The following is an 18826-nucleotide window of genomic DNA, read 5'->3' as shown; positions in this document are numbered from 1 at the left end:
CTTCGGTAAGGCGTTCCACATTTTGGTGCTATAGCAGAAGAACGAGTTTGACCCTTTGACTGACTTGACTCTGGGTTGAACGTGATCTGTGGCGCTGCCTCTGGTGTTGTAATTGTGGACGTCCTTAACGTTTATAAAGTATTTTGCCAGGTACATGGGTATCTCAGTGGTGAAGTGTATCTTGTACACCAGCCCCATTGCAAGTTGCTGTACTCTGTCATCTACTCTGAGCCACCCCACTCTTAACTGGTGAGTAGCGGTGAGGTGAGTCTGATAGGGAAGGTTAAGCAGGACCCTAATTAGTTTGTTTTGGGCTGTTTGGAGCTTAGTTTTCAGGGCTTGTGGGGTGTCCCGATACCATACCGGTACGTGGACTCCCTAAGCTCTATCTGGGGGATGGGCATGCTTGGTTCAAACACACTCACAACGCCTCACAACGCCTCGCGCTGTGAGGCGTTGTGAGCTTGCAGATCTGCTATGTTTGGCCAAAGTTCTCAGAGTCTGGTTAAGAATCTGGCTAAAAAAGGATATATATATTTTTTTCTTTCTATCACACAAAGATTTGGAGGACCCCCTGTAGTAACTCTGAGGACCCCCTAGGGGTCCCGGACCCCCTGTTGAAGACCCTTGCACTAGGCACTTAACATTGAGCTGGGAGGCTATGTTTTCCAGCTTTGCTCCTACAATGCTCTCTGTAGACTCACCATCTGCATGAGAGGACCATTTACATCAGGGTTCTTCAACAGGGGTCCGCGTCTCCGCGACCCCTAGGGGGTCCGTGGAAATACTGCAGGGGTACCCCGAAATTGTTTTATATATGAGAGAGAGAGAATGTGCTGCCGACACAGAGGCTGCACTGTGTGCGTCTGTGTAGAGCTGCTCTATATCTCTTGACTGAGTGTGTGTGTGTGTGTGTGTGTGTGTGTGTGTGTGTGTGTGTGTGTGTGTGTGTGTGTGTGTGTGTGTGTGTGTAATGTCCCCACAAGGTAGGCTTGCAAACCTGTGTGTGTGTGTGTGTGTGTGTGTGTGTGTGTGTGTGTGTGTGTGCGTGCGTGCGTGCGTGCGTGCGTGCGTGCGTGCGTGCGTGCGTGCGTGTGTGTGTGTGTGGTAAAAGTCGCGCATGTGCAGATCCTGTTCGAACTGACACACAAAGCCACGTATAGCAGAGCTGTGTTAGCACACCGCTCCAAAAATATGATTCTGTCTCTTTTGAATATACAGTAGCTTGTAGATTGATAGTATGACATTGGTTCTCAGTTAATGAGGTATGTTTGTAAATCTATTATTTTAATAGCCTAGTATTGAATGCACAATTAATAGCATGGTATGTTTATACACATAAAACACAATTGTATACATAAATATACAATAAATGTTGTAGCCATCAGTTTTGGGGGTCGCTGGCCTGAAAACGTTGAAGGCCCCTGATTTACATGATTTCGATTTGGTGAAGTGAAGCCAAGAAAGAAACCTAGGGCGCCGTGCAGTGCTACCAGCTGACAGTAAATATGAAGCATAACTTACTTCTAACAGTGACAATAAATGATACCAAAGCTTCAGGTTTTACTCTGAATTACTTGTCAGCTCAAGTTCACAACAGATCGCTGCACAAACACTGTCGGCGACGGACGGGTTGGTGGTCAGTAAGGATCGTTGTTTTCCTTTTTTCAAGAATTATACAAAACAAATTAAAACGTAATTATAAAAACATGGCACGTCTGATCAAATTAATTTCAAATATCAAAATATTCAATCAAGCTAGAATTGTTTGAAAGGTAAACACCCATTAAGTGTCCTAACCTGCATGCATTTTGTCCTTCCAACTGTGACATCTCACTGATAATGCTTCCGGTTCAGATTCAGATTCAGATTCAGATTCAGATTTCTTTATTAACCATTGTGTAATACACATAGGAATTTGCTTTGGCATACTACATTTTTGCATTAAAACTAGACCAGGTCAACCTGGTTGTGCCAGACCCCCTGTCTGTCATCATCATTTATGACATCATGCCTTTTGTAGGCATGTCATCATCATGTCATCATCATATATACCCTTTATATAGAAAAGGAACAGACCGACATTTGCTTATGTAGGCCTACCCATTTCATGGGTCTGGCAAAAAACACAGACAGAACGCAACACACGTAGCCACCACAGCAGCCATGGGCGGCGCTATCTTGGAGAACCTGCGCAACAATTCAGGCGGTCAAGCGACCGCCTTTTTGCAGATTCATCTACAAGGTCCTGATAATCACTCACAATAGCATAAATGGAGGTTAGGGTTAGGGCTGGTTAGGTTTAGGTGGTCGGAATAGCAAAGTGTCAGAGTGCCAATAAGTAATCAGCACAAACAGGCCTAAAACCTTTTTTAAGGAAGATCTTCTCATGCTAAATTATCAGCTATTTTGTATTTTTAGTTTTGTGTGCTTTTAAAACTTGCTAATGTTATCCTGACTACTAATTGAAGCCGAGGCCGAATTAGCCCAAATCACATGAAAGAGGTCTCACAGCACATGGTTGGTTCTGCAGACTTCAACTTTCGCACACAGATAGCTCAGATCTTTGCCTACGTTCTTAGATACTTCCCCTGCTGTTACTGTACTTATTTTTCAGTAGAACGGCCAATCCAACCAATATGCCCATCAAAGGGGATCCTGACTACTAATTGAAGCCGAGGCAGAATTGGCCCGAATCACATGAAAGAGGTCTCACAGCACATGGTTGGTTCTACAGACTCCAACTTTCGCACGCAGATAGCTCAGATCTTTGCCTACGTTCTTAGCTACTTCCCCTGCCGTTACTGTACTTGCATGATGTACAGTTGTACAAAACAACATTTTTCAGTTGAACCAATATGCCCATAAAAGGGGACAAGGACTGAGAGATACAGAGATCTCCATATATGGGCACATATCCGTTTTACATCACACTGACAAGGACTGAGAGGTACAGAGATCTCCATATATTGGCACATATCCGTTTTACATCACACTGACATCACACTGACACAAGTTTGTGACTCGGAGGATGACTTGAATTATGCAGATTTCAATGTCTGTACAGCATTTGCTGAAGAGAACAAGAATCAGTGGAGATCTGAGTTGGCTGAGGCGCAGATGGAGGAGACAGACATAAGACATAAGACCAGGGGAAAAGAGAGCCAGCGCTGTAAATGTTTTCATTGAGGATAATGACAAGGACATTACTGACAACATTGTTTATAGCGAAATCCTTTAGGATAATGGGCATAAAGGGACATGGACAGATACAGAGATCTCCATATACGGGCATAAAAGGGACACAGACAGACAGATACAGAGATCTCCATATATGGGCATAAAATGGACGCACACAGACAGATACAGATATCTCCATATAGTATGGGCATAAATGCACACAGGTAAACATATGGTCAAAACGGGACCTATGACAAATGGGGTTTGCATTGAAAGGTGGGACATTCATTCCCTATTTACATCATTCCCGAGTATGCCAGTCCCCGACCTAGAGGGCGGCCGAGCTTCTAGTATTATTGATTATGTGTTTCTTTGCAATGTAGCACTCCTAGATTCCCTGAGAATGAAAAGTGCATTACAAATAAAAGGTATTATTATTAGGTGGTTGACGCACCCTAGCAATTCATGTTCAATGAGAGACGGGCCATTATTTGGGACATGCAGGAGCGGAGGTCAGATTGGCGGTTATGGACAGTTTCCTGTTCAAATCTGCTGCTCCAATAAAACAAAGCTCTGGGAAAAGGAATTTGGAATAACAGGAAATGTATGTCACTTCTGGGAAGTGGGACCACAGTTACAGTTATATGGACATAGACTGTTAACTCATTTAGCTCAGGACCCCCTTGAACCCCCTCAAGGAACCCTGAGGTGAATGACCTGATGTTGTACTTTGATCCCCATTTCTCAGTGCTCAGTACTTTTTGATTGATTGATTGATTATTTTATTAGACAAAAATGGAGAACAGTACAAGTATAGTCAATAGAAGTACAGTTAAACACCTTGCCTAAAAATAACGTCTCAAATTGATTTCATTTTATAGCTTTTAGTTTTCTTTCCATGTTCTCTCATTCCTTGTTCTCTAATGTTGTTTTCTCCCCTCCTTTTTATTTGATGTATCATGGTGCAACACAGTTATCTTTTTTTTTTAAAGATTTGTTTTTGGGCTTTTATGCCTTTAATGATAGGACTGACTATGGGGGGAGATACAGGGAGTGACATGCGGACATGCGGCAAAGGTCGTCCGGATCGGAAATCGAACCGGCAACTGCGTCAGGCATCAATGCCTATATGGTATGCGCCTGGACCAGTAGGCCAGCGGGAGCCCCCAGGTGTAACACAGTCTCACTCCCAAGAAGGCATATCGTCACTGTCGGGCAGAAACCTTGTATCTCCAAGTTTCAAGTTTGTAGTTTTTTTTTTCACCAAGTAAAGCCCTGCTTCATCATACAAGTCTGTCGCACAAAAGTAAATCAATGTAAAAAACATAAATGAACTAAATACAGATGACATGAAATGATGTTGTATTAACATTATGTGATGGTGGCGCTATTTTCACAATAGAAAGTTTTTTATTCGACTTTCTCTGGTGGGAGTCGACTTGTGTAATGAAGTCGACTGAGTCGACTTGTCGACTTTTCCGTTAATGCCCTAGTGCAAGTAAATACTGTTCTCGAAGAATTGTATTGATGTCACGTGAAGATTGAATAATCCTCAAAAGCATTATATTGTCCAATGAATAAAAGGAAAAATGCAGACCTCTCCATTCTGACATTTTCTCCATTCTATGTAAAGGAGAAATCAAATACTTATTATCCCCACATACACACACAGTCATCCACTGGAGCGGCGAGCACGCTCAAAGATATGTGTCAAAGCCCTGTTGAGATGCAGAATGTGGTGTTAGCGTTCGGCGTAGCGCAGGGGTCTTCAACAGGGGTTACACACACACCAACAGAGTTACTTAACCACTTGAACCCTAGAATCCCTATTCTGAGGGCAACATTGGCCAGAAATAACAGATCTACAAGCACACAACGTCTCACGCTGCTAGTTTTGGTCAGAGGGATAAAAGAGCAGACCAAGTACAGAGCTAATGGTCGAATCAATGTAAATATTGAGGGTTTAAGTGGTTAAAGGGGGGTTACTAGTCTGTGCCTAGAGGCCCAGTGTCTCATAATGTGCCTATACCATATATGGACAAACACATCATCATCAGTGGTCTTCTAGATCTGTGGTTTTTCATTATTTATTTGAGCCACGATCCACCATTTAATGAGATGCAGGCCTACAGCCTCTCACACTCAACACTAATCCAATACGGAACTAAAACTTCCTATGTTTGGTCGCTAGTTGCGCTGTTTTCCCCCCGCAAGGTACCAAAAAGAATGTGTCTACTGTCTACATTGGACCCCATTAATTTTCCTCTTTGATTTTCTAACCTTAATAAACATCGTCATAAATACTTTATGGTTCCTGTCGCTAGTGAAAAACTCCCTTTCAATCACCATGATATGCATTTTGTGCAAATATGGTCCCATTTATGTTAAAATTGATGATAAAGTTGCGGGGGAGTGGCCAACTAAACTGATACCAGCCGGCTGTGTTCTTCTTCGTGTGCTGTATTTCGGGAGGCTCAACACCACATTCATTCTCCCATGTATCCCTGCGGTTCCACGTGACCGTTGACAGCCAATAGCATTCCTTATGATTCCTGGGGTACCATTAAAACAATGATGGCGACACCCATACAAGGGATGGTTTTCGCAGCATAGAAAACAATGGCTTCGCTTCGTCCATATTTTTTTTACAGTCTATGGTTGAGAACCAATGTTCTAGATGTATCAAGATATAGTGTTAAACATAATCAGTGAAATATACAATAGACACAGTGCTTTGGAATATGTTTTTATTTATTGACAGATGAATATGAGCATTATGGAAGCTCTTTAAAGTATATGGTACTGCTGGTAGAAATACTCACATTGATTACCAGTAGTGCTGGTAGAAATACTCACATTGATTACCAGTAGTGCTGGTAGAAATACTCACATTGATTACCAGTAGTGCTGGTAGAAATACTCACATCGATTGCCAGTAGTGCTGGTAGAAATACTCATATTGATTACCAGTAGTGTGGTAGAAATACTCACATTGATTACCAGTAGTGTGGTAGAAATACTCACATTGATTACCAGTAGTGCTGGTAGAAATACTCACATTGATTACTTGAGTAAAAGTAGTAACAGCACAATGTAGACATTTCTCAAAGTGTTTTAATAAATTGCAGGTCTACTGTACAGGATAAACGTTTGATTAGGAATATTGAAAGTATAAAACAAGCAGAAACAAAGTAACTAAAGCTTTCAACTAATTGCTATAGAGTAAAAACTATGGAAAATTATAGGAATATTGTCCTTCTGAGACAGGGCCGTACAGAGAGCAGTGAGGGGGCAGGTGATCAAACAAAAGGGCACATTATGTGCATTCACAGATTTTTGGGGGTGGTCTTTTTGTGGGGGTCCCTCGTTCCATCTCACACCAGAAATGTAGGACATTGGATGTCTTATGCTAATAGAGCAAAATAGCATGTTCCACTTATTTCACCGTCCCATTTCATTGGACAGTGAAATAAGCAATGTGTTTTCATTACCAAGTAAAATGACAAATCATTAACATTTCTCATTCCCAAATTATAATTCTGAATGATAATTATGATTGTGAAATTATAATTATTTGTCAAATGTTCGTCTTGATAACGGCCATGTATGTTCGGCAGGCCACTAAAATAAAATAAATACAAATACAATAAAAAGTATAAGTATCGCATTTTTTAAATAGAAAAAGTAAAGTAAAAGTATCTGTAAATAGTAATCTAATACTACTTGAGTAAATGTACTTTACATTTCCTCCACTGCCAGTTGCAGGGTTACACAGCAGTGGTCCTCAAAACTTTTCACCTCAAGGACCCCCAAATGAGGCTGTTTGGACCCCCCTGGACCCCCAAATGAGGCTGTTTGGACCCCCGTGGACCCTCAAATGAGGCTGTTTGGACCCCCATGGACCCCCAAATGAGGCTGTTTGGACCCCCGTGGACCCCCAAATGAGGCTGTTTGGACCCCCGTGGACCCCCAAATGAGGCTGTTTGGACCCCCGTGGACCCCCAAATGAGGCTGTTTGGACCCCCGTGGACCCCCAAATGAGGCTGTTTGGACCCCCGTGGACCCCCAAATGAGGCTGTTTGGACCCCCCTGGACCCCCGTGGACCCCCATCCAAGATTTGTGTCCTTAAAATGTTTCAAAGATATCCAAAATATATTTTTATTTTGAAAGCAGATCTATGGGCTCACAATGAATAGAATTGCTACACGTTGTGAGCTTGTAGATCAGCTATTTTCAGATAGCCGATGTGTGTACGGTTGAAGTGATTGAACAGAATCGTTTATGCATATGCGATATTAACTCTTATTGCTGGGGACCCCCTGGAACCCCTGGGGGTCCCTGGACCCCACTTTGAGACATAGTATTGTTACATAGTATAGAGCAGAAAACCACTGAGTCATCATGAGTCATCATTTTGCAATTATTTTATATTTTATTACCATTATTTTAGCGGCACATAATATTCTCTCCTCTTCATTTCCAATAGAAATATTGTACTTTTGATATTTCTAAGAAGGGACTCTTGGGACCCAAACTTACAAAAATATCTGCTTTTTTCACATCCACACATTTGTTTTTGTAATCAGAACATTTCAGAGTGTATGATTATTATACATTGATTTTGTTTTATTTTTGTTTATTTTTTGTTATTTATTTCATTGCAATGCAATGATATCAAAAAGAAAATGCATTTTGTAATTTGTACTTTTGAATACTTTTGAGTATTAGCTTGAGTTTATCCTTAGGCCTACAGAGTGTAGAGTAGAAACCCAGAGAATGTGTTGTGGTTGTTGTTATTGTCATAGAGCCTGTGTGTGTACTGAGTACCATCCAAGATCCCACTACCAGGTAAACGCATGTAAACTGTGTCTCCTCTCTCCAGCTCCACCACGATGCCATTAGATACATATTCATACTGATTAGTAGGATGACTTTGGTATCCACAGTTAAACATGAGTCTCTGTTCATTCTTATTCAGCATGATGCACAATGTATGTAATTTTATACCGTGAGCCGCAGTAAACCTGAAGTTATAGACTCCTTTCACTGGTGCAGAAAAAACGCCTATGAGAGAGTGAGAGAACATGTACACGCACACGCACCCGTACAAGCACGCACACGCACACACGCGCGCACACACACACACACACACACACACACACACACACACACACACACACACACACACACACACACACACATACACACACTATTAGTACATGTATGTGAATAATTGTCCTACCATAATTGTGGACAAGATGATGATGGTTTCAACCACAACATGATGTATTCTCAGTGTGTTAATTGGAACTTGCATTACTGTCTTATTCTGCTATATTAGTAGCAGATGAGTTTCACTGGACACACAGCTGGACAGTAGCCTAGTCCACATTTCAATGTGTCTGATGTTACATACTGTATTGTGTTATTAGTTGGTGAGAGATAATTGATAATTGAATTAACCTGGTAATCCCCTCTTACCTGTAGATGGATTGTATGCGTTGCCGATGTTAGTGTGAACTCTAGAATAGACCAGAGTGGTTTCAGTAGTATATGGTCCAAAATACCCTACACCCAGACCAGCAGAGAAGGCTACCTTTGGTTTGTCTGTCAACACAGGAGAATAAACCAAACATTTGTTATAAAAGCTTATATTATACTGTTAAAGCAATCAAATGCATTAACACGCACGCAAACATTCAATAATATCCGAATGAATGACCTTTATTTATATAGCACACTTCACAGCACGAATGCACAGAGTGCTTTACAGAGATACACAGTAAAAAAGTAAGTAAGCTCTGTACAGGATAGGGGAAACAAGGGGTGCTCACTTCTGGCCTGTCTATGGGAGAAGTGCTAACTACCTCCTCCTCTGGCCTCCTGAAAGGTGAGTTCTCAGGGCAGTTTTGAAGGATGCCAGCGAGCTACATGTTCTCTGTTGTCATCAAGTTGATGACCAAAGCCAGAAGGAGGGTGTATATGTGCTGGGTGAGTTAACAAAAGCCAAGACGCTTTCTTCCTCCCTTCCCTAAAACAACGCTCCACACATGCAATGTACAGATAGACTATACAATATATCATGTAAATTGTACATAATGGGAGGTTATTAATACCAGATTAGCTGATTTATGGGTTGTAAAATGATGGCGCAAGGCAGCCCAGAGAACAGAGAAGAGACTGGTGACTCATAGTTTAGGGAACAGTACCATCTAGTGGCCAAAGACAGCAGGACACATACGTGGTTACATGTAACACATCTTTGGCAGGGAATATTTTATTCAAATTATGAATTAAAACTAGGTGACGCCAGAGCCCCAGCTGAGTGCCCAAAGATACTCCATAGACTTCCATAGAAGAATACAAGGGCCTGTTGCGTCAATGCATGCGTCATTACGTCACTTGGTCACATGAGCGCAGACAGGATGTTATTGTGTAACTTACTGTAGGGACCAGTGTAGATCATAGCTGTTCAGTGACGATCAAAATTTGGACATTATGTCACACGCGGCCACAGTTTTAGCCATAAAACAAACATCGGAGATAAAGGGCTTTAAAGATGGGGAAATGCATTGGAGTATACGGAGAAAAACGGCCACGCGATGCTCTCAGCGTCGACTCGAAGCGACTAGCGGCTAATGGGCTACATCCAGGCGCAGCCCCAACGTAACGGTGAGATTTAAAGTTAATACTGTAAATACAGTAAACACGTCAACGCGTCGTGGGCCTCCAGGGACATCAAAGAGATTGGCGTGTAGACACCTCGTGGGCACCCGCTGTGTTAAGTCATTTTTCCATCACTGTCCTCTCCTGTCTGCATCCACTGAACATGAATAATTCATACAAACATTCATTCATTCTGACTTTTCAGAAGCTCCACACTGGCAGTTAGCTTTGTTTCTACTAGCACTGGCAGTTAGCTTTGTTTCTACAAGCACTGGCAGTTAGCTTTGTTTCTACTAGCACTGGCAGTTAGCTTTGTTTCTACTAGCACTGGCAGTTAGCTTTGTTTCTACAAGCACTGGCAGTTAGCTTTGTTTCTACTAGCACTGGCAGTTAGCTTTGTTTCTACTAGCACTGGCAGTTAGCTTTGTTTCTACTAGCACTGGCAGTTAGCTTTGTTTCTACTAGCACTGGCAGTTAGCTTTGTTTCTACTAGCACTGGCAGTTAGCTTTGTTTCTACTAGCCGGGGAGCCACTGTGCCAAAATGAGAGAAGACCTGTGATGTCATGACATACTCCAAATTTTTGTTTTTCCTATTAATTTGGTCAATAAGGTACACAGAATGAGAGGCCTGCTCTGCCGGAAACACTGCGAAAAAGTTTCCCATTGACTTCACTATACTGGAAAAAAAACACACCAAAAAAAGTAGCATGTGAGGGGTCAAACTAAGGGTTCTTCATGATTCTGAATCCATTGGAAGCATTTGTTTTGCATGAAAAACATTCCTTGGGCTAGATTTCAGCCTCTCAAACCTGTGAAAAGTGATGAGTCATCACTTTTCACCGTTATTTTGGTCAGTTTTCTAGCCCAAGGAATGTTTTTCATGCAAAACAAATGCTTGCAATGGATTCAGAATCATCAAGAACCCCTAGTTTGACCCCTCACATGCTACTTAAAGCATATATTTTTTGGTGTGTTTCTTTCCTGTATAGCCTATTGAAGTCGATAAAGTGAATATACAAATGGCCATAACTTTTTTTTGCAGAGTTTCCGGCAGAGCAGGCCTCTCATTCTGTGTACCCTAATGACCAAATGAATAGAAAAAACGAAAATAAAAAGTATGTCATGACGTCACAGGTAAAACCCTATTCTTTGAGCTTTTGGGCCTGTGGCTCCCCGGCTATACGCTGGACAGCTGAGCTGAAATCACCACAACATTAGCATTAATACATACATTAATAAAATCACATGCAGTTTTCATTGAGTGGATACACTTGGCAACACCAGCATTGAGTCTATGATAAATGAAAATACAGTTTCATTTGAGTGGCAAACATTCAGTAAATTACATGATCAAAACAGTAACTTTCCTTTGACTGATTGAGGATTACCTCCTTAATTTTTCAGGTGGCAGCCATATTGGATTTACAATAATAACAATAACAATAATTACCTTGACTGTCTTTCAGTCTGTTTTCAAGGAGTTGGACCTGGTGGTCGCTGCTGCTCAGTCTGTCTTTGAGGATTCCCACCTGGGTCTCACTGGCACTGAGCTTGGCAGACATTTCTGAAAAATACAACAGAGAAAATTAGAACTTTAGTGGTAAAAACATTTAGCTTTCAGTCTTTTGTCATGTCTGTTGTTATTGAACACCCTTTACATCTGTGTGTTGGTTAAAACATATTGAACCAATTAAATGTATTAAAAAGCTCTTCTGACAAAACCAGCTGACTCCATTGGTTCCTCAAACTGTCTGTCAAACCAGCTAAAGCATTGGCATCAAAATGTACCAAAAGTAGAAACTCGTTAAATGCAGAATGTACCATTTCACAAGTTTTCAAATGTATATACAAAAATGAAATTAGCAGATCTACAAGCTCACAATGTGACACATTGTGAGCTTGTAGATTGGCTATTTTGGTTAGTGAAGGTTTTGTAATCTAAATCTACAAAGTAACTGAAGGTTTCAAATAGTTGGAATAATTAGAGTAAAAAGTACGCCTATATGCCTCTGAGATGTAATGGAGTAGAAGTAAGAGCACTGGAAAATTGTTGATTCATTGAAATCACACGTCTCTGCCTCTGGAGACAGATTGTGTCCTTCTAATGCATGACATGGCCATGTTTATACAATTACTTTTTATTTTATTTTTCACAAGATGGCTCACTGGAGGCAGTTTGTGATGTGTAATTCATTCTCTGTTGTCATCCAGTTGATGATCAAAGCCAGAAGGAGGGTGTACAGTATGTGCTGGTGACAAACATTCATTCATGTGTTTGAAAAAACATCAAGTTACAATATAGCCTACCTGTATTCTGTCGCTTCATTTGCTCCACACTAGTTCCTACGCTGGACAGCTGAGCTGAAATCACAACATTATCATTAACAAATACATTAGTAAAATCACATGCAGTTTCATTTGAGTGGATACACTTGGCAACACCAGCATTGAGTCTATGATAAATGAAAATACAGTTTCATTTGAATAGATACACTTTAGATTACATGGATCAAACATAGTTAATTACATGATCAAAACAGTAACTTTCCTTTGACTGATTGAGGATTACCTCCTTAATTTTTCAGGTGGCAGCCATATTGGATTTACAATAATAACAATAACAATAATTACCTTGACTGTCTTTCAGTCTGTTTTCTAGGAGTTGGACCTGGTGGTCGCTGCTGCTCAGTCTGTCTTTGAGGATTTCCACCTGGGTCTCACTGGCACTGAGCTTGGCAGACATTTCTGAAAAATATAACAGAGAAAATTAGAACTTTAGTGGTAAAAACATTTATCTTTCAGTCTTTTGTCATGTCTGTTGTTATTGAACACCCTTTACATCTGTGTGTTGGTTAAAACATATTGAACCAATTAAAATGATTAAAAAGTGTTTCTGACAAAACCAGCTGACTTCATTGGTTCCTCAAACTGTCTGCCAAACCAGGTAAAGGAGGGGTCTTCAACAAGGGGTCCGGGACCCCTGGGGGGTCCTCAGAGTTATTACAGGGGGTCCTCCAAATCTTTGAGTGATAGAATTTTTTTTCTCTCCTTTTTTTATACCAACCCTAGTGTCCATATTCTGAGAACTTTAGCCAAAAATAGCAGATCTACAAGCTCACAACGCCTTGCGATCGCCTTTTTTTGGCAAAGAGGTGTAGAGGGGAGAAAGAGCAGACTAAGTACAGAGTGAAAGGTCAAGTTTATTAATTATTGATGGTTCAAGTGGTTAAATATCTGAAAACACAAATTGACATGAATCCAAAATACACTGATGATTCTGCCACCAACCGATGAAACTATATGTATCTATGGGTTGTGGGGGTCCCTGCTTCATCTCTCTCTCGACTAAGGGGTCCTTGGCCTGAAAACGTTGAAGACCCCTGAGCTGAAGCATTGGCATCAAAATGTACTTAAAGTACCAAAAGTAGAAAGTACTCATTATGCAGAATGACTCCTTTCAAAAGTTCTCAAAATGTATGTAAAAAAATATATAAAATAAATGAAATTAGCAGATCTACTTGTATATCAGCTATGTTCTAATGGCCAACGTGTATACAGGGCTGAAGTGGTTAATATAGGTCTTATAATAATCTGAATCTAGAAAGTAACTTGTAAAGTTTTCAAATAATTGTAAGTAAGTAAAAAGTCAGAGATGTAATGGAGTAGAAGTAAAAGTACTGAAAATTGTTGACTCATTGAAAACACACGTCCCTGCTTCATTTATTTTAATTTAAAACAAATGAAAAAGTAATTGAAAAAACAGCACATCTGATCAAATGAACATCAACTATTTAAATATTAAATCAAGCAACAAACAAAGTGTCACAAAATAAAAACTAGAGCAGACATTAAAATGAGCCTACTCATGTTTGAAAGGTAAACATACTTTAAAGGACAACTTCATGTTTTAGATTGCAATGAGAGAAAAGAAAAGAGGAGTGTTAAATTGTTTTCATTTACTGCTTTCTACAGATTTCAGTGGGTGGGAGCAAGCGTACAAGTGGCTAAACATGTATCTTTAGACACAATGAGCCACCATAAGTCACATCTGCCCATGAAAGATTGCGGTGCATCTTGGGAATGGGCTTATTGAGCCATATCTTCATCCATTAACCCTTGTTCCTAAACTTGTTTGCCTTTTTTTTACTAGTTTGAAAAACATTGAAAAAAACGTCAATTCGCCGATCTACATCAGCACGTTGTGAGCTTGTAGATCAGCTATTTGAAATATTTAAAAAATATATTTTAAAAAATAGTACAAAATGGCAAAAGAGTTTAGGGGTAAGGCATGGACGGAAATAGGGCCCAATGTGTTTAAAAAGACATTTAGCCACTTACGCTGCACGCATGCCCCATCCCACGGAAATCAATATCGTTAAAATCGCTAAAACGTTTGAAAGCAGTAAATGAAAACATTTCAACACTCATCTTTTCTTTTCTCTTTGTCCTCTCAGTGTCCTGACCTGCATTCTGTCCTTCCAGGTTGTTCAGCCTCTCCTCCATGCTGTTCTTCATCTTTTTGAACATATCTTTGACCTCCCAGCGGAGGTCGTCGGCCCGAGCCAGACAGACGAGGAACAACAGCAGAACAGTCTTCATGGTGAAGTCCAGATTGTGAACAGAACACTCTCAACACCCTGTATTTATTTACTGGATGCTCAGACCCTAACACTGATTGGTTCCTTCAGGGGGGGAGGGACAGATATATCGTATTCCTCTTTCTCATTGGATGGAGGCGTGGAGAATGGAACACATGCTTTCAGGGGAGGTGGAGTTAAGCTGTGTTCCTGAGAAGAGCAGCAAGTGGTTCTCAAAGTGGGGTCTGGGGACCCCCAGGGGTCCGTGAGGAGGTTCCCACAGCAAAACGATTTAAACACATTCAATTCTATTTTCTATTTTGGTTAATTGGAAAACATCCCATAGTTAGTTTTGTTTATTGTCCACAATGTGGAAATGTGTCTACATATTGTCTACAAGCTGAGATGAACATCTTGAGAAATCACACGTAATTGTGAAGAATGTAGAATAACAGCAATGACAAAGACAGCAGTCTTCTCTCGTTGGTTGTCTTCACAGAGGTGAGGGTCTGTTGATTCTTTGAGACACACATCACAGTTTTTGCCCGGGCCAAACAATGAATCACATGACATTAATCCTCTTCCCCTATTGGCTCATATTAGGCCATGACGTACCATATCCAGTAGAATGTCTACAGTGGGCTCAGAATGTCCCATTTCACAAGCCTTCACAATGCTTAAGAAAATAGCAGATCTACAAGCTCAGCATTGCTATTTTCAAATATAGCCAAATAAGTATGTATATATATAGTAATAAGCCAACTAGGAAGGTATATGAAATATGGGACAGATCAGTCTTGATCTCTTGACTATAGAGATAGGCTACTCTGTACTGATTTGCCTGATCTTTTGGAACAAATCTATAGGAGTAATATCAAAAACTGTGTTTTACATGAGTCGGCCTGCTGGTGGCACAGCGGAAGGTGTCCACTGGCACACTGGTGTGGTATATTTTGGGATCATATTCATAAAGTACAGGTCATGAAAGCAGAGGACAAGGGGCTAGACGGGAAAGCACCGAGATTTGAGTGAATCAAGGTAATCTGGAAACTTGAGTGAATGGTAAATTCCACAGTTCACAGACAACAGAGCTGTCTCACTGGCAACAAATGCTGATATTTACATAGGCCTGGCTTAATTATGCATTCAAGTTTTAAGGTGTCAAGCTCCACAGGGAATCTTCTGTGAGGCTCGGTTGAAGACAATAGACTCTAGAGTATGTTGATTTGATCGTCTGGGAAGGTCTCACGCCTTCAGTTCCCCAACCTGATTCAACTATCTTGTCAAATAGACTGTTGATTATTAAGTTAAGATTAAAGTGCGCTTTCTGTATTTTGACATTCTGTACACTAGGCTGTATTGCGTGGCTGGTATCGTTCGGTTTCGTTCCCGCCCCATGGGCACTACATAAACTTTGCTTCATTAGAAAGATCTATTGATAGGAAGTAAGAAACAAAAAGTTCTCCGCGTGTCACTTGCACAATCTTTGTCACCAGCCAGAAATGTATTTAATGGGAATAACAAAAAAACGAAAATATTGTGCTTCTGTTTTTGCTTGTAAAATTTGATATATTGATTTTGGCAACACAAAATCTTTCTCAATTGTCATAAATACATCTGCCTAACATCTGAAACAAGTATTGGTGCCTTAGTATACTCATATGCAAATTTAGATCATGTAATGTAGCAAATTTGTTGAAGGAAACGCTTCAATGTAAGTGATTGTCAGTGACTGTAATTTTGTTATAATGACAAGTAAACTTGGTGTCTATTTGGATTTCACAGCAAGAGAAACTCAATGGAATACTTATCTTCATGATTGGGTGTGTCTGGATCTTAATTTACATATTTCCAAGATGGACGTCACCCGCCACCCGAGAGCTTTACTATGACTTTTACAGTGACAGCTGGCTGTTATGACAAAAGCAATATGAACACATTTGGTCAGTTTTACCTCTATCAAGAGTTGTGGGGATGATTGCGGAGAAAAATCTGAGAAAACGTACATACAGGCTAGCATTATTGGCTACCTTCCACTCATCCCATCATCGCCAACTGATCCTTCTGTCCTCAGAAAAGAGATGAAACGACTCTTCACTACATAAGTACACCATTATCACTGGAGATCAGACAGCACCAAGATGAGTTTGGCAATGTAGTCCTGTTGCTGGGAGGCTTCCACCAAGCTCACAACTACTGAACATGAAGGCTATTTGCAAGATTATCAGGGATGCAGGGGAAGATGATCTGCTTGTTGCAGCAAGTCTTTGTCGAGAAGGAACTATCAAGAAGATGTTTGTTGAAAAGACATAATACTACCAAACTTTACATGCCCTCAAAGTCCTGTTTGAAAAAAGAGATAACTGGCAGAAATGACGAGGCATCCAGCGATGGCAGTCCTAGGAGATCAGCTGCTGCTTTTCAGGAATCATTCAATGGGCAACCAACTGCAGTCCTCTGGGCAAACTTCCTGGTGATGTCAGATATTCTCCAAAGGTTTATCTACTACGAGCGGGAAGGTGACTGGACAGGACATCACTGTGAATCAGCAAGAATGCTACCCTACCTCACTTTAGTAGGCCACTACAAGTACGGGCAGCAATCTTTACCTTTGTATTTGCCTTAGATGAAGAAATTACCGGAAACAGCTTCAGAGGTACATGAAGCACTGATGGCAGGTGTATTTGTTGGCTGATGAGCAGATGGCAGCCAAAACAGTAGTGTTTCTTTTGACATGCTACTGGAACAGACATATAATGCTGATGCCAAGGAAGCATGGCATTACACTCAGCCCTGTCTCTGCAGAGCTCAAGTCTATGCTCCACCTCCACCCCTCCAACCCACACCATGTCAGCAGTGGACACTAACCCATCTACAGTGACCACATCATCCTTGCTCAACATATCTACAGGACAGTGTGCTGATTCCACAGTCAAGTGTTTTGCATGTTGTTCACTATAGTTGAAGACAAGCAAACCTGTACAGCATGTCTGCAAGACTGTCTTGTACTGATTTATTTCAGTGCCAGAACAGTTCGGAAACGGAGTGCCAGAACTGTGAGAATGTTTCAAAAGAAACAAGCTTCATGGGATGATGACTTTGATTAAGCAAGGGTCATGCATCACCATGCTGGCTTTTGGTGGAGATTTATGTTGAAATATCTTTTTTGCCACGGACATACTAAATGAGTGGACAATAATATATACCAGAAACACATAGAAGAGCAAGCCCTGAATTACCATAACATGTGTGTAACTCTGAGAACCATTTGGTTCCATTTGTACAATCTCAGAGTTAAGGGCGTACTAGTACTGGTTGGACTCCTACTATGCCAAAATGTCACAATGTCATAGATATTCTGAAGAATTGGATCTAATGATCAAAAACAAGAACATTATAAGATATAAAATCAGCCACTGACACATTTTGTCCGTAGTACAGACATATTGATGACCCCTGGATGAACGTGATAGGGATGAGTAATATACGCACCATGTCAGCATGTAAAATTAGCTAAATACTTGTTTTATTTCAAGATTTGCTTATGCAAATACATACATACATACATGGGAGGAAAAAAGCTTAACATTTGCTGTATTTTGTCACAGCACAGCCTTACGTTTACTTATGCTGCCAACATTTGTATGCGTTTTTGTTCTGGTTGGGGGGTAGTCTCGCGTAGCCAGACAACTATTCCACAATCTCCGAATGCTATATGAAGTCTGGAACGGCAGCTCCCGAACGGCGAGTATCGGAAGTAGCCAGTGCTGCACTGAACTGTAGTCCCCTGGTAGTCCCATTGGAAACATAAGAGAAACACAATAGCTCAGACAAAGTCATTCGAGCGGCCTATTCTTGTTATGGGTGTATAGTTTAAGAAAACGTTTGAAAACATCATGGAGGTATAACACCAACAACACCAGAGAAAGACAAAATAACGCCCCCAGAAATATTGAAAGGAGACATAACGCTTCCAGTAGGACATGTTTTTGCTACTGCACCAAGGGAGCGGTTGCGTCACATCCGCTTTATCTCGCACTCATTGTTTCTATTTCCGTTTGACTGTATGCCGGGAGCATTTGCCCAAATCGCGGAGGCAACAGTCTGGCCTCGCGAGACTAGTTGGGGGGTGTCTTGATGTAGCCTACAAATGACATATGTTGGGACACTCTGTGGTACTTAAATACATATTTTATACCTGACATGACCTTTTGTGCATTTATTATAGTCTTGTCCATTTTGGGATTTTTTCCAATTTAGGGGGGTGTGAGAGCAGTTTGATTGATTTTCATCCATTTCTGGCCAAGGTACCTTTCATTACACAGTTGGCTGTTAGATGTGTTATGTATGAGACATAAGCTTTTAGCTAAATTTACTATGTGTATGTTTCATTTTGCTGGG

General features: G+C 40.8%; 1 protein-coding gene across 1 annotated transcript in view; it reads right to left on the bottom strand.

Annotated features, from left to right (window-relative positions):
* Positions 1 to 14389, bottom strand: part of LOC308285945 (uncharacterized protein) — a 44083-nt gene extending 29694 nt beyond the window's left edge. Inside the window, exon 1 of the mRNA XM_080726882.1 lies at positions 14312 to 14389. Coding sequence (XP_080583008.1) covers positions 14312 to 14375 — 64 coding nt within the window. The 5' untranslated portion in view covers positions 14376 to 14389. The remainder of the gene's footprint in view (positions 1 to 14311) is intronic.
* Between the last annotated feature and the right edge of the window lie 4437 nt (positions 14390 to 18826).

The sequence above is a fragment of the Nannobrachium achirus genome (genome assembly GCF_963921795.1).
Source record: "Nannobrachium achirus genome assembly, chromosome: 5".
In the NCBI taxonomy this organism is placed as follows: domain Eukaryota; kingdom Metazoa; phylum Chordata; class Actinopteri; order Myctophiformes; family Myctophidae; genus Nannobrachium; species Nannobrachium achirus.
The sequence above is the reverse complement of the archived record's forward strand: the minus strand, read 5'-3'. Positions and strand labels throughout refer to the sequence as shown.